The 14,616-nt window shown below is 56.2% G+C and overlaps 1 protein-coding gene across 1 annotated transcript in view; it reads right to left on the bottom strand.

Annotated features, from left to right (window-relative positions):
• Positions 1-249: 249 nt before the first annotated feature.
• Positions 250-14,616, bottom strand: part of FHIP1B (FHF complex subunit HOOK interacting protein 1B) — a 103,844-nt gene continuing 89,477 nt past the window's right edge. The window contains exons 11-13 of the mRNA XM_063950798.1: positions 4,993-5,171; positions 4,006-4,168; positions 250-3,692 (exon numbers count right to left, since the gene is read on the bottom strand). Of these exons, the coding sequence (XP_063806868.1) occupies positions 3,397-3,692; positions 4,006-4,168; positions 4,993-5,171 (638 nt within the window). The 3' untranslated portion in view covers positions 250-3,396. The remainder of the gene's footprint in view (positions 3,693-4,005; positions 4,169-4,992; positions 5,172-14,616) is intronic.

Raw genomic sequence — 14,616 nt, 5'->3', positions numbered from 1 at the left:
ATGTGAATACCCTCAAATGACAGCCGGTAGTCTGACCTTTAACCCCATATTCATTACACAGTATAACTAATTTAAATATTACCTTAGTATCCAAATCTTTGTGGACCTAACTGTATGATAGAAGATGTCAGCATATGAGAGCGGGTAACTGGTGGATGAGGATGTGAGGGATGTATCAGGAGATACACAGGTTCGGAAGTCTTTACCGAGAACACACAACAACAAAAAACAGGACGGAGACCCAGCCAATCTGATTGACACATTTTATTAGATGCCAGGGGCGCCTCACGATGATTTGGCAGCGAGGCGTCATGACAAATATACGCGGGACACCACATCGGGCTCAGGCCAACCTTCTATTTCTACACAGTATTGTCTCATTATAGCACACATTGCGCACAATGAAGATACGGCCTCCCCCATCGAGTAGATACGGAGTCTTCGATGAGCAGCCGGTGGCTGGAGCGTGGTGGTCACCGCCAGTGTGGGGGAGACTCCCACCGATTGTGTCTACACAGACTGACATAATAATAAATTCCCTTTTTAACAATCACCGTAAAAATAATTAAAATCAACAGGCGTGCAAAATAGGAATAAGGGGTCCAAAATGGCCGCGGTACGGGCAGCTCGGACGCACAACATGGGGGTCTGATTGGCAGAGTTATCACACAAGAAAGCAGCTTTTCGGTTTCAGACCGCACTCGTTACTCTATTTGGCAACACAAGAAATACAAAATGACAGATGTGCAAAACGGTGCGAGGGGTCCTGGCGTGCCGCGGATCCCCCCTACACGGTAAGATCATATACATGAGACAGATTCAAACATTCAGCATAAACCAAAATCTTCAACTTAATATAAAACCTGCATCTATCTCCTCCCGAAGTCACAAGAGTTTCCAGAGCAAACGTTGTAGTGGACACGGACGTGATGGGAGACTTCTCACTGTCCGGGAGAGGGCGAGAGAGATCTGCGGAAATGGCGTTTGTAGAATAAACGTCCCACATGTAATGGGATGCACCGGGGTCCCCAGGATATGGCTTTTCACACACACATCAGATAAAAAATAATAAAAACCACATGCATAAAACAGAAGAAGAGGTAAGCCGTTAAAATGACAAATCGTACAAAATTAAAAGTTTCTCTACTGTAATGACTGGTCGGGGTGTATTCATGCGAGTGACAGAAGGGGCGTTGTCTGATTACAGGTAACGTAAACTGCCGAACCCCTTCACCGTCGCCTGTCACTGACTTCACGGGGACTCCTTCTGGTTTTACCAACCGAGACTGAGGATAAAAGAAAGTATGGTCTGGGGTAGGCTTGGCTAACGTGTGGCTCGCCGGCTGCTGTGAGACTACAAGTCCCAGCATGCCCTGCTATTAGGGAATGCTAAAACTGAGGCAGGGCATGCTGGGATGTGTAGTTTTACAACAGCTGGAGAGCCACAGGTTGGTCAGGCCTGATCTGGGGTTTCTCATTTTGAACCTTTTTACACCCAGAGACACACAATACATGGATCTATGAGACAACAAAACTCTGTCTCTGTATGTTGAGTATACGGAGTGATGTCTCTCCCACCATGTTTATTACACAATGACGTACAGTATAATAAGACCCCATACCGCCTCCCCCTCACTCAGTACACAGAGCAGTATGGCTGCACGGCGTACCGGGATCCCTCTGCCATGTTTATTACACAATGACGTACAGATGTACAGTATAATAAGACCCCACACCGCCTCCCCCTCACTCAGTACACAGAGCAGTATGGCTGCACGGCGTACCGGGATCCCTCTGCCATGGTTATTATACAGTGACGTATAACTGTAATATATAGTCAGCAGTGGGCAGTTATACGGCTATATATCCCCCTCCCTCCCGGCCAGCCGTATATCCTCAGAGCAGTGTATACAATACGTGTAATATAACTGCATTACGTCTCCCCGACACTGGGCCACGGCTTAGTAGATAACTGGTTGATATCCTGGAGGTGGGAATAATTTCTCACCTGAATGGCCAGCCAGGGGTCCAGGCAGATGGAGGAAAACATGAAGTTGGAAAATGTGCAATACCCTCAATATCAAACTTAGCGTTCCATAAAATGCAATGAATTAGCGTTTATATTAAAACGGACCGGTCACCTAGACACGGAGGAAGCCGTCAGTCTGCGGGAACCCGCGTCACCGCCGAGACTCGTTCCCAACGCAGTGCTAGGCCACATCCTCAGCGCTAATCGCTGCGCCCGCTGTCTGCGCAGGTGACAGGGCTCATTCACCGCGCACCTGCACAGAGATCAGCGCACGTCAGAGTACACTACAGGACCCTCTTTCCACCAAGGCGTTAGACGTAATGTTGAGGAAGCGCGACACCTATGTAAATAGGGATACATTAAATCATCAGGGGAAACCGCATCACACGAATGGGCATGAACTTCCGCTGCTTGTCCAGTAGAGGGCAGCGCTGAGGTGTCGCACTCCAGAGTTTGGCATCACACGAATCTCCTAGCAGAGGCGTATTTGGGATATACACACAGATAGTCTCTAACAAAAAATACACCAAGACAAATTACTAAATCACCTGACCCCTACATAACCTCTCGCACAGAGGCATCGCTAGAGTTCCAGACATCAAGATTCCCTAAATTACACTCAAATAGAAACAAGCAGCGATAACGGATGTTGCCCGCTGGGGCGGTTGTGGGTAAGGACCCCCCTGGGGGGCTGTTGCGGGTGTGGACCCCTGCGGGGCCGTGGTACAGCTGTGAACAGTCTGCTGCCGACCCCTTAGGCCACAATGGATTAAAAATACAGATCTCCCAGAATCCCAGCGGACAGAGCCGTGACACATGTGCACAACGCAGAGATGAAGTCTTCGGTGCAGTATATGCGCGAGAGTGTATATATAAATATAGATGTATATATACACACATGTACAAACAGATATATACAGACACAGGCACGGATCTGTCCTGAATAAAAAGAGCACACTGTCACTTAAATAAGTTAAAAAACGATGCATCATCATGAGTGCTGGATGACATGTGGAAATGGGGGTGCAGCGAGTGAGGCCACCAAGGCCGGAGCGTGGATTACAGCTGACCAAGGTCCCCTCCGTCGGATGATGTCCTGGAGCTGATGAAAGGATTTGCTAGGAAAACAGGGACGGCCAATCTCCAACCGGCCAATGGTCTTTCCACTTCCCTAAAGCTTAGAAAACGGAGACAGGTCATTGCGTTCCACAGAGTGCAGGCCATCCGGTCCTCACACATGAGAGGAGGCATCTCTGACTTGTGCCTGTACGAAGGACTTTAGTCTCGGAGTTCCTCTGCTTCACAGCAGGTGGCACGGGAGTCACTCCATCACGCCGATGACCAGACAGACACGGAGGGGACCCTGCTTACTCTTCTGTATCCGCAGGCAGGTAGGGAGACGCCACCGCGTGTTCCTGCGTTATGGCGGCCAGCTCTTTCATGAACTCGGTGAATATCACGGCGCAGTAAACAGCGTTTTTTACTCGCAGCGCCTCGTTCTGTTTATCTGCCGAGCTCTTGAAGAGGGAGGTGCCAGAGAGCGCGTGGAGGACCTGCCCGTCTCGCACGTGTTGGAACGCCATCTGCGCCGCCTGCCTGGCCCGCGTAGGGCTGTTGGTGTGACGCAGGATTAGTTCTCCTATGGACGGCTTTCGGCTTTTTACTGTGGAAGACAAATAGAAAAGGTTTATGTAGCGGGCGGAAGCGGAGATAGCCAATAGCAAACAGCATGTCAGGGTCACAGACTACTGGCCGACCGCTCTGAAGATTAATGCGGATCGTGCTGTGAACATCTTGGGGCTACCGCCTGGTACAACAAGTGTGCCAGGGCTTACTGCTAGGCCTAACCACCTCCTTATTACCCCATCTGGTCTCCAGCTGAGATACGCGGCAGACATACTCAGGTATTATCTTACTACATGCACATCAATAAACCACAAAGAAAGTCCGTGCCAATCAGACGGTCTTCATCTTACCCAGAGTGTCTGAGCGACGCAGGGCAGGAATGGACGTCTGCCCGTCACACCAGTCCAGCTTCCCCCGGGCAATCAGGAACTTCTTGGCCTTGAAGAGCAGGGTGGGGAAATCCTCCTGGGAGGCAGCAAACGCTTCAATTTTATTCTTCACGGAGCCAAGCACCTGTGTGAGAGACCGGGCACACAGTCACTGACGGCCAAGGCCCAGCTGCAGTCCTGACTCACACGGACATTCTCCCGTGGGATGAGTCCTGCGCCGGCTCGTACAAGCCTTTCACAACTTTTACTAATTACTGTGCATGCTTTCCGGATTACATCTGTGCTTTTCAGCTATTTATCACTATCATCAGGAAGAGCGTTCTGTTTTAGTTGCAGAAAGCATAGCAGAAGCCAACTCTCCCTGATGATGGGATGACATGGCTGAAGTAAACACCAGTAAACCAGACATCAAGCAATGGAGAGTAAGGTGGCAGGGGGGGTGGGGGTTATGTCTGAACTGAACCCTAATTTTAAACATGAGGGCTACCATGCTGAGAGTTCTAGTGCTACACTCACTGGGGAAAAAAGAAAATGCAGGTGCACACTCTATGCACTAAGAAACCTGCTAATCAAGACAATTATAATAAACTCTACCATTTAACATTGAGTAACACGGAGGTTCTTAGCACAACTTTCATAACTTCATGTGTTATGGAAATGTTATATATGACATTATCGCTAAAAAATGATATAGGGAGAATAAATTTACAAATGAGCAACATAATCTCCATTAGACAATAAGACGTTGTGTGTATCCCCTCATGCAGATGGATAAAGTACCAGCCAATCAGCTCCTACCTGTCATTTTTCAAACACAGCCTGTAACATGACAGTTGGGAGCTGATTGTCTGTCACTTATCACTCTCTATCTCTTGTTAAGGCTTAGTACATTTGGGCGGTAATTCTATATAAATCAGGGCCGGGAGCAGACAGAGAACAGGGACTCACCTGCACCAGGGACTTGACGCTGGGCTGGAATACCATGTTGGTGTTTAGGAGGAAGGAGCGGAGCAGGGGCTGTGGGTGACAGGCCAGCTGGGTCACGATGCCAGTCAGCAGGAAGTTCACATATAATGAGTTCGTTACCATGTTCTCCAGTTTGGCGAAGAGGACAGCGATGAAGGGACCTGCGGCAGATGCCGGAGAGTCAGGGGGTTATATCACCGCAGCTCGGAATATTACCGGTAATCTACACTCACACAAAAGATATATACACCCAACAGGGCACGTGCTGGCATAAAGCGTGGGCGTGACAGGCCACGGGCTGGCATGGGGCGTGACGGGCCACGGGCTGGCATTGGGTGTGTAAGTGACGGGGCACGGGCTGGCATAGGGTGTGTAAGTGACGGGGCACGGGCTGGCATAGGGTGTGTAAGTGACGGGGCACGGGCTGGCATAGGGTGTGTAAGTGACGGGGCACGGGCTGGCATAGGGTGTGTAAGTGACGGGGCACGGGCTGGCATGGGGCGTGCGCGTGACGGGCCACAGACTAGCATAGGGCGTGACGGGCCACTGGCTGGCATTGGGTGTGTAAGTGACGGGGCACGGGCTGGCACTGGGTGTGTAAGTGACGGGGCACGGGCTGGCATTGGATAAGTAACGGGGCACGGGCTGGCATAGGGTGTGTAAGTAACGGGGCACGGGCTGGCATAGGGTGTGTAAGTAACGGGGCACGGGCTGGCATAGGTTGTGTAAGTGACGGGGCACGGGCTGGCATAGGGTGTGTAAGTGACGGGGCACGGGCTGGCATAGGGTGTGTAAGTGACGGGGCACGGGCTGGCATAGGGTGTGTAAGTGACGGGGCACGGGCTGGCATAGTGTGTGTAAGTGACGGGGCACGGGCTGGCATTGGATAAGTGACGGGGCACGGGCTGGCATAGGGTGTGTAAGTGACGGGGCACAGGCTGGCATAGGGTGTGTAAGTGACGGGGCACGGGCTGGCATAGGGTGTGTAAGTGACGGGGCACGGGCTGGCATAGGGTGTGTAAGTGACGGGGCACGGGCTGGCATAGGGTGTGTAAGTGACGGGGCACGGGCTGGCATGGTGCGTGCGTGTGACGGGCCACAGACTAGCATAGGGCGTGACGGGCCACTGGCTGGCATTGGGTGTGTAAGTGACGGGGCACGGGCTGGCACTGGGTGTGTAAGTGACGGGGCACGGGCTGGCATTGGATAAGTGACGGGGCACGGGCTGGCATTGGATAAGTGACGGGGCACGGGCTGGCATAGGGTGTGTAAGTGACGGGGCACGGGCTGGCATAGGGTGTGTAAGTGACGGGGCACGGGCTGGCATAGGGTGTGTAAGTGACGGGGCACGGGCTGGCATGGGGCGTGCACGTGACGGGCCACAGACTGGCATAGTGCGTGATGGGCCACGGGCTGGCATAGGGTGTGTAAGTGACGGGGCACGGGCAGGCACTGGGTGTGTAAGTGACGGGGCACGGGCTGGCACTGGGTGTGTAAGTGACGGGGTAGGGGCTGGCACTGGGTGTGTGACGGGGCACGGGCTGGCACTGGGTGTGTAAGTGACGGGGCACGGGCTGGCACTGGGTGCGTAAGTGACGGGGCACGGGCTGGCATAGGGTGAGTAAGTGACGGGGCACGGGCTGGCATAGGGTGCGTAAGTGATGGGGCACGGGCTGGCATAGGGTCCGTGACGGGCCACGGGTTGGCATGGGGCGTGCGCGTGACGGGCCACGGGCTGGCATAGGGTGTGTAAGTGACGGGGCAGGGGCTGGCACTGGGTGTGTAAGTGACGGGGCAGGGGCTGGCACTGGGTGTGTAAGTGACGGGGCAGGGGCTGGCACTGGGTGTGTAAGTGACGGGACAGGGGCTGGAACTGGGTGTGTAAGTGACGGGGCAGGGGCTGGCACTGGGTGTGTAAGTGACGGGGCTGGCACTGGGTGTGTAAGTGACGGGGCACGGGCTGGCACTGGGTGTGTAAGTGACGGGACAGGGGCTGGCACTGGGTGTGTAAGTGACGGGACAGGGGCTGGCACTGGGTGTGTAAGTGACGGGACAGGGGCTGGCACTGGGTGTGTAAGTGACGGGACAGGGGCTGGCACTGGGTGTGTAAGTGACGGGGCAGGGGCTGGCACTGGGTGTGTAAGTGACGGGGCACGGGCTGGCATTGGGTGTGTAAGTGACGGGGCACATGCTGGCATTGGGTGTGTAAGTGACGGGGCACATGCTGGCATTGGGCGTGTAAGTGACGGGGCACATGCTGGCATTGGGCGTGTAAGTGACGGGGCACGGGCTGGCATAGGGTGTGTAAGTGACGGGGCACGGGCTGGCATAGGGTGTGTAAGTGACGGGGCACGGGCTGGCATAGGGTGTGTGACGGGGCACAGGCTGGCATAGGGTGTGTAAGTGACGGGGCACGGGCTGGCATTGGGTGTGTAAGTGACGGGGCACAGGCTGGCATTGGGTGTGTAAGTGACGGGGCACGGGCTGGCATTGGGTGTGTAAGTGACGGGGCACGGGCTGGTATTGGGTGTGTAAGTGACGGGGCACGGGCTGGCATTGGGTGTGTAAGTGACGGGGCACGGGCTGGCATTGGGTGTGTAAGTGACGGGGCACGGGCTGGCATTGGGTGTGTAAGTGACGGGGCAGGGGCTGGCATTGGGTGTGTAAGTGACGGGGCAGGGGCTGGCATAGGGTGTGTAAGTGACGGGGCACGGGCTGGCATGGGGCGTGCACGTGACGGGCCACAGACTGGCATAGTGCGTGATGGTCAACGGGCTGGCATAGGGTGTGTAAGTGACGGGGCACGGGCAGGCACTGGGTGTGTAAGTGACGGGGCACGGGCTGGCACTGGGTGTGTAAGTGACGGGGCACGGGCTGGCACTGGGTGTGTAAGTGACGGGGCACGGGCTGGCATAGGGTGCGTAAGTGACGGGGCACGGGCTGGCATAGGGTGCGTAAGTGATGGGGCACGGGCTGGCATAGGGTCCGTGACGGGCCACGGGTTGGCATGGGGCGTGCGCGTGACGGGCCACGGGCTGGCACTGGGTGTGTAAGTGACGGGGCAGGGGCTGGCACTGAGTGTGTAAGTGACGGGACAGGAGCTGGCACTGGGTGTGTAAGTGATGGGACAGGGGCTGGCACTGGGTGTGTAAGTGACGGGGCAGGGGCTGGCACTGGGTGTGTAAGTGACGGGGCACGGGCTGGCATTGGGTGTGTAAGTGACGGGGCACATGCTGGCATTGGGTGTGTAAGTGACGGGGCACATGCTGGAAATTGGGTGTGTAAGTGACGGGGCACGGGCTGGCATAGGGTGTGTAAGTGACGGGGCACGGGCTGGCATAGGGTGTGTAAGTGACGGGGCACGGGCTGGCATAGGGTGTGTGACGGGGCACAGGCTGGCATAGGGTGTGTAAGTGACGGGGCACAGGCTGGCATTGGGTGTGTAAGTGACGGGGCACAGGCTGGCATTGGGTGTGTAAGTGACGGGGCACAGGCTGGCATTGGGTGTGTAAGTGACGGGGCACAGGCTGGCATTGGGTGTGTAAGTGACGGGGCACAGGCTGGCATAGGGTGTGTGACGGGGCACAGGCTGGCATAGGGTGTGTAAGTGACGGGGCACGGGCTGGCATTGGGTGTGTAAGTGACGGGGCACGGGCTGGCATTGGGTGTGTAAGTGACGGGGCACGGGCTGGCATTGGGTGTGTAAGTGACGGGGCACGGGCTGGCATTGGGTGTGTAAGTGACGGGGCACGGGCTGGCATTGGGTGTGTAAGTGACGGGGCACGGGCTGGCATTGGGTGTGTAAGTGACGGGGCACGGGCTGGCATTGGGTGTGTAAGTGACGGGGCACGGGCTGGCATTGGGTGTGTAAGTGACGGGGCACGGGCTGGCATTGGGTGTGTAAGTGACGGGGCACGGGCTGGCATTGGGTGTGTAAGTGACGGGGCACGGGCTGGCATTGGGTGTGTAAGTGACGGGGCACGGGCTGGCATTGGGTGTGTAAGTGACGGGGCACGGGCTGGCATTGGGTGTGTAAGTGACGGGGCACGGGCTGGCATTGGATGTGTAAGTGACGGGGCACGGGCTGGCATTGGGTGTGAAAGTGACGGGGCACGGGCTGGCATTGTGTGTGTAAGTGACGGGGCACGGGCTGGCAATGGGTGTGTAAGTGACGGGGCACGGGCTGGCAATGGGTGTGTAAGTGACGGGGCAGGGGCTGGCATTGTGTGTGTAAGTGACGGGCACGGGCTGGCAATGGGTGTGTAAGTGACGGGGCAGGGGCTGGCATTGTGTGTGTAAGTGACGGGGCACGGGCTGGCATTGGGTGTGCAAGTGACGGGGCACGTGCTGGCATTGGGGGTGTAAGTGACGGGGCACGTGCTGGCATTGGGTGTGTAAGTGACGGGGCACGGGCTGGCAATGGGTGTGTAAGTGACGGGGCACGGGCTGGCATTGGGGGTGTAAGTGACGGGGCACGGGCTGGCAATGGGTGTGTAAGCGACGGGGCACAGGCTGGCATTGGGGGTGTAAGTGACGGGGCACGGGCTGGCATTATGTGTATATCATCTGTGGATATTATACACAGCCCATTGTTATCTTTAAGGGAAGCAGTTTCCCAGCGGTCGGAATCCCACGCCACCCCCCGAGGGGGAATAAATTAGTGTAGTGAGCGAAGCCTGAAGCGTGGCGAGCTGGCGATGGGACAGGCTGCACTCGCCATCGGGATTCTGGTGTCATTCTTATAACCGTTGGGATCCCGTACTGAATCCAGCTTTAATGCTTAACCTACTAACATGCAACGTGTACCCAGAGAATGTTCTGCAGAATTCACAAATTGCTTATTAGGAATAGACTGGCTCCTGGAGAAACGTCTCTGAGACACATGCAAGACATAAGAGAGACCTGTATAGGGCTGGCTACCACTCTGGTCTCTCACCTGTATAGGGCTGGCTACCATTCCGGGCTCTCACCTGTACAGGGCTGGCTACCACTCTGGGCTCTCACCTGTATAGGGCTGGCTACCATTCTGGGCTCTCACCTGTATAGGGCTGGCTACCACTCACGGCTCTCACCTGTTTAGGACTGGCTACCATTCTGGGCTCTCACCTGTATAGGGCTGGCTACCATTCTGAGCTCCCACCTGTATAGAGCTGGCTACCACTCTGGGCTCTCACCTGTATAAGGCTGGCTACCACTCTGGGCTCTCACCTGTATAGGGCTGGCTACCATTCTGGTCTCTCACCTGTACAGGGCTGGCTACCACTCTCGGCTCTCACCTGTATAGGACTGGCTACCACTCCGGGCTCTCACCTGTATAGAGCTGGCTACCACTCGCGGCTCTCACCTGTTTAGGACTGGCTACCATTCTGGGCTCTCACCTGTATAGGGCTGGCTACCATTCCGGGCTCTCACCTGTACAGGGCTGGCTACCATTCTGGGCTCTCACCTGTATAGGGCTGGCTACCACTCTGGGCTCTCACCTGTACAGGGCTGGCTACCACTCTGGGCTCTCACCTGTACAGGGCTGGCTACCACTCTGGGCTCTCACCTGTATAGGGCTGGCTACCACTCTGGGCTCCCACCTGTATAGAGCTGACTACCACTCTGGGCTCTCACCTGTATAGGGCTGGCTACCACTCTGGGCTCTCACCTGTATAGGGCTGGCTACCACTCTGGGCTCTCACCTGTATAGGGCTGGCTACCACTCTGGGCTCTCACCTGTATAGGGCTGGCTACCACTCTGGGCTCCCACCTGTATAGAGCTGACTACCACTCTGGGCTCCCACCTGTATAGAGCTGACTACCACTCTGGGCTCTCACCTGTATAGGGCTGGCTACCACTCTGGGCTCTCACCTGTATAGGGCTGGCTACCACTCTGGGCTCACACCTGTATAGGGCTGGCTACCACTCTGGGCTCTCACCTGTATAGGGCTGGCTACCATTCTGGTCTCTCACCTGTATAGGGCTGGCTACCACTCTGGGCTCTCACCTGTACAGGGCTGGCTACCACTCTCGGCTCTCACCTGTATAGGACTGGCTACCACTCCGGGCTCTCACCTGTATAGAGCGGGCTACCACTCACGGCTCTCACCTGTATAGGACTGGCTACCAGTCTGGGCTCTCACCTGAATAGGGCTGGCTACCACTCTGGGCTCTCACCTGTATAGGACTGGCTACCACTCTGGGCTCTCACCTGTATAGGGCTGGCTACCACTCTGGGCTCTCACCTGTATAGAGCTGGCTACCACTTACGGCTCTCACCTGTTTAGGACTGGCTACCATTCTGGGCTCTCACCTGTATAGGGCTGGCTACCACTCTGGTCTCTCACCTGTACAGGGCTGGCTACCACTCTGGGCTCTCACCTGTATAGGGCTGGCTACCATTCTGGGCTCTCACCTGTATAGGGCTGGCTACCACTCACGGCTCTCACCTGTTTAGGACTGGCTACCATTCTGGGCTCTCACCTGTATAGGGCTGGCTACCATTCTGAGCTCCCACCTGTATAGAGCTGGCTACCACTCTGGGCTCTCACCTGTATAAGGCTGGCTACCACTCTGGGCTCTCACCTGTATAGGGCTGGCTACCATTCTGGTCTCTCACCTGTACAGGGCTGGCTACCACTCTCGGCTCTCACCTGTATAGGACTGGCTACCACTCCGGGCTCTCACCTGTATAGAGCTGGCTACCACTCACGGCTCTCACCTGTTTAGGACTGGCTACCATTCTGGGCTCTCACCTGTATAGGGCTGGCTACCATTCCGGGCTCTCACCTGTACAGGGCTGGCTACCATTCTGGGCTCTCACCTGTATAGGGCTGGCTACCACTCTGGGCTCTCACCTGTACAGGGCTGGCTACCACTCTGGGCTCTCACCTGTACAGGGCTGGCTACCACTCTGGGCTCTCACCTGTATAGGGCTGGCTACCATTCTGGTCTCTCACCTGTACAGGGCTGGCTACCACTCTCGGCTCTCACCTGTATAGGACTGGCTACCACCCCGGGCTCTCACCTGTATAGAGCTGGCTACCACTCACGGCTCTCACCTGTTTAGGACTGGCTACCATTCTGGGCTCTCACCTGTATAGGGCTGGCTACCACTCTGGTCTCTCACCTGTATAGGGCTGGCTACCATTCCGGGCTCTCACCTGTACAGGGCTGGCTACCACTCTGGGCTCTCACCTGTATAGGGCTGGCTACCACTCTGGGCTCTCACCTGTACAGGGCTGGCTACCACTCTGGGCTCTCACCTGTATAGGGCTGGCTACCACTCTGGGCTCCCACCTGTATAGAGCTGACTACCACTCTGGGCTCTCACCTGTATAGGGCTGGCTACCACTCTGGGTTCTCACCTGTATAGGGCTGGCTACCACTCTGGGCTCTCACCTGTATAGGGCTGGCTACCACTCTGGGCTCACACCTGTACAGGGCTGACTACCACTCTGGGCTCTCACCTGTATAGGGCTTGCTACCGCTCTGGGCTCAAACCTGTATAGGACTGGCTACCACTCTGGGCTCTCACCTGTACAGGGCTGGCTACCATTCTGGGCTCTCACCTGTATAGAGCTGGCTACCAGTCTGGTCTCTCACCTGTATAGGGCTGGCTACCAGTCTGGTCTCTCACCTGTATTGGGCTGGCTACCAGTCTGGGCTCTCACCTGTATAGGGCTGGCTACCATTCTGGGCTCTCACCTGTATAGGGCTGGTTACCAGTCTTGGCTCTCACCTGTACAGGGCTGGCTACCACTCTGGGCTCTCACCTGTATAGGGCTGGCTACCATTCTGGGCTCTCACCTGTATAGGGCTGGCTACCACTCTGGGCTCTCACCTGTATAGGGCTGGCTACCATTCTGGTCTCTCACCTGTATAGGGCTGGCTACCACTCTGGGCTCTCACCTGTACAGGGCTGGCTACCACTATCGGCTCTCACCTGTATAGGACTGGCTACCACTCCGGGCTCTCACCTGTATAGAGCTGGCTACCACTCACGGCTCTCACCTGTTTAGGACTGGCTACCATTCTGGGCTCTCACCTGTATAGGGCTGGCTAACACTCTGGTCTCTCACCTGTATAGGGCTGGCTACCATTCCGGGCTCTCACCTGTACAGGGCTGGCTACCACTCTGGGCTCTCACATGTATAGGGCTGGCTACCACTCTGGGCTCTCACCTGTACAGGGCTGGCTACCACTCTGGGCTCTCACCTGTATAGGGCTGGCTACCACTCTGGGCTCCCACCTGTATAGAGCTGACTACCACTCTGGGCTCTCACCTGTATAGGGCTGGCTACCACTCTGGGCTCTCACCTGTATAGGGCTGGCTACCACTCTGGGCTCTCACCTGTATAGGGCTGGCTACCACTCTGGGCTCACACCTGTATAGGGCTGGCTACCACTCTGGGCTCACACCTGTATAGGGCTGGCTACCACTCTGGGCTCTCACCTGTATAGGGCTGGCTACCACTCTGGGCTCTCACCTGTACAGGGCTGGCTACCACTATCGGCTCTCACCTGTATAGGACTGGCTACCACTCCGGGCTCTCACCTGTATAGAGCTGGCTACCACTCACGGCTCTCACCTGTATAGGACTGGCTACCAGTCTGGGCTCTCACCTGAATAGGGCTGGCTACCACTCTGGGCTCTCACCTGTATAGGACTGGCTACCACTCTGGGCTCTCACCTGTATAGGGCTGGCTACCACTCTGGGCTCTCACCTGTATAGGGCTGGCTACCACTCTGGGCTCTCACCTGTATAGGACTGGCTACCACTCTGGGCTCTCACCTGTATAGGGCTGGCTACCATTCCGGGCTCTCACCTGTATAGGGCTGGCTACCACTCTGGTCTCTCACCTGTATAGGGCTGGCTACCACTCTGGGCTCTCACCTGTATAGGGCTTGCTACCACTCTGGGCTCTCACCTGTACAGGGCTGGCTACCACTCTGGGCTCTCACCTGTACAGGGCTGACTACCACTCTGGGCTCTCACCTGTATAGGGCTTGCTACCGCTCTGGGCTCAAACCTGTATAGGACTGGCTACCACTCTGGGCTCTCACCTGTACAGGGCTGGCTACCATTCTGGGCTCTCACCTGTATAGAGCTGGCTACCAGTCTGGTCTCTCACCTGTATAGGGCTGGCTACCAGTCTGGTCTCTCACCTGTATTGGGCTGGCTACCAGTCTGGGCTCTCACCTGTATAGGGCTGGCTACCATTCTGGGCTCTCACCTGTATAGGGCTGGCTACCAGTCTGGGCTCTCACCTGTACAGGGCTGGCTACCACTCTGGGCTCTCACCTGTATAGGGCTGGCTACCATTCTGGGCTCTCACCTGTATAGGGCTGGCTACCACTCTGGGCTCTCACCTGTATAGGGCTGGCTACCATTCTGGGCTCTCGCCTGTATAGGGCTGGCTACCATTCCAGGCTCTCACCTGTATAGGGCTGGCTATCACTCTGGACTCTCACCTGTATAGGGCTGGCTACCACCCTGGGCTCTCTCACCTGTATAGGGCTGGCTACCACTCTGAGCTCTCACCTGTATAGGGCTGGCTACCACTCTGAGCTCTCACCTGTATAGGGCTGGCTACCACTCTGGGCTCTCACCTGTATAGGA

The sequence above is a fragment of the Pseudophryne corroboree genome, chromosome 2, assembly GCF_028390025.1.
Source record: "Pseudophryne corroboree isolate aPseCor3 chromosome 2, aPseCor3.hap2, whole genome shotgun sequence".
NCBI lineage: Eukaryota > Metazoa > Chordata > Amphibia > Anura > Myobatrachidae > Pseudophryne > Pseudophryne corroboree.
This window is presented reverse-complemented; position numbering and strand designations above follow the sequence as displayed.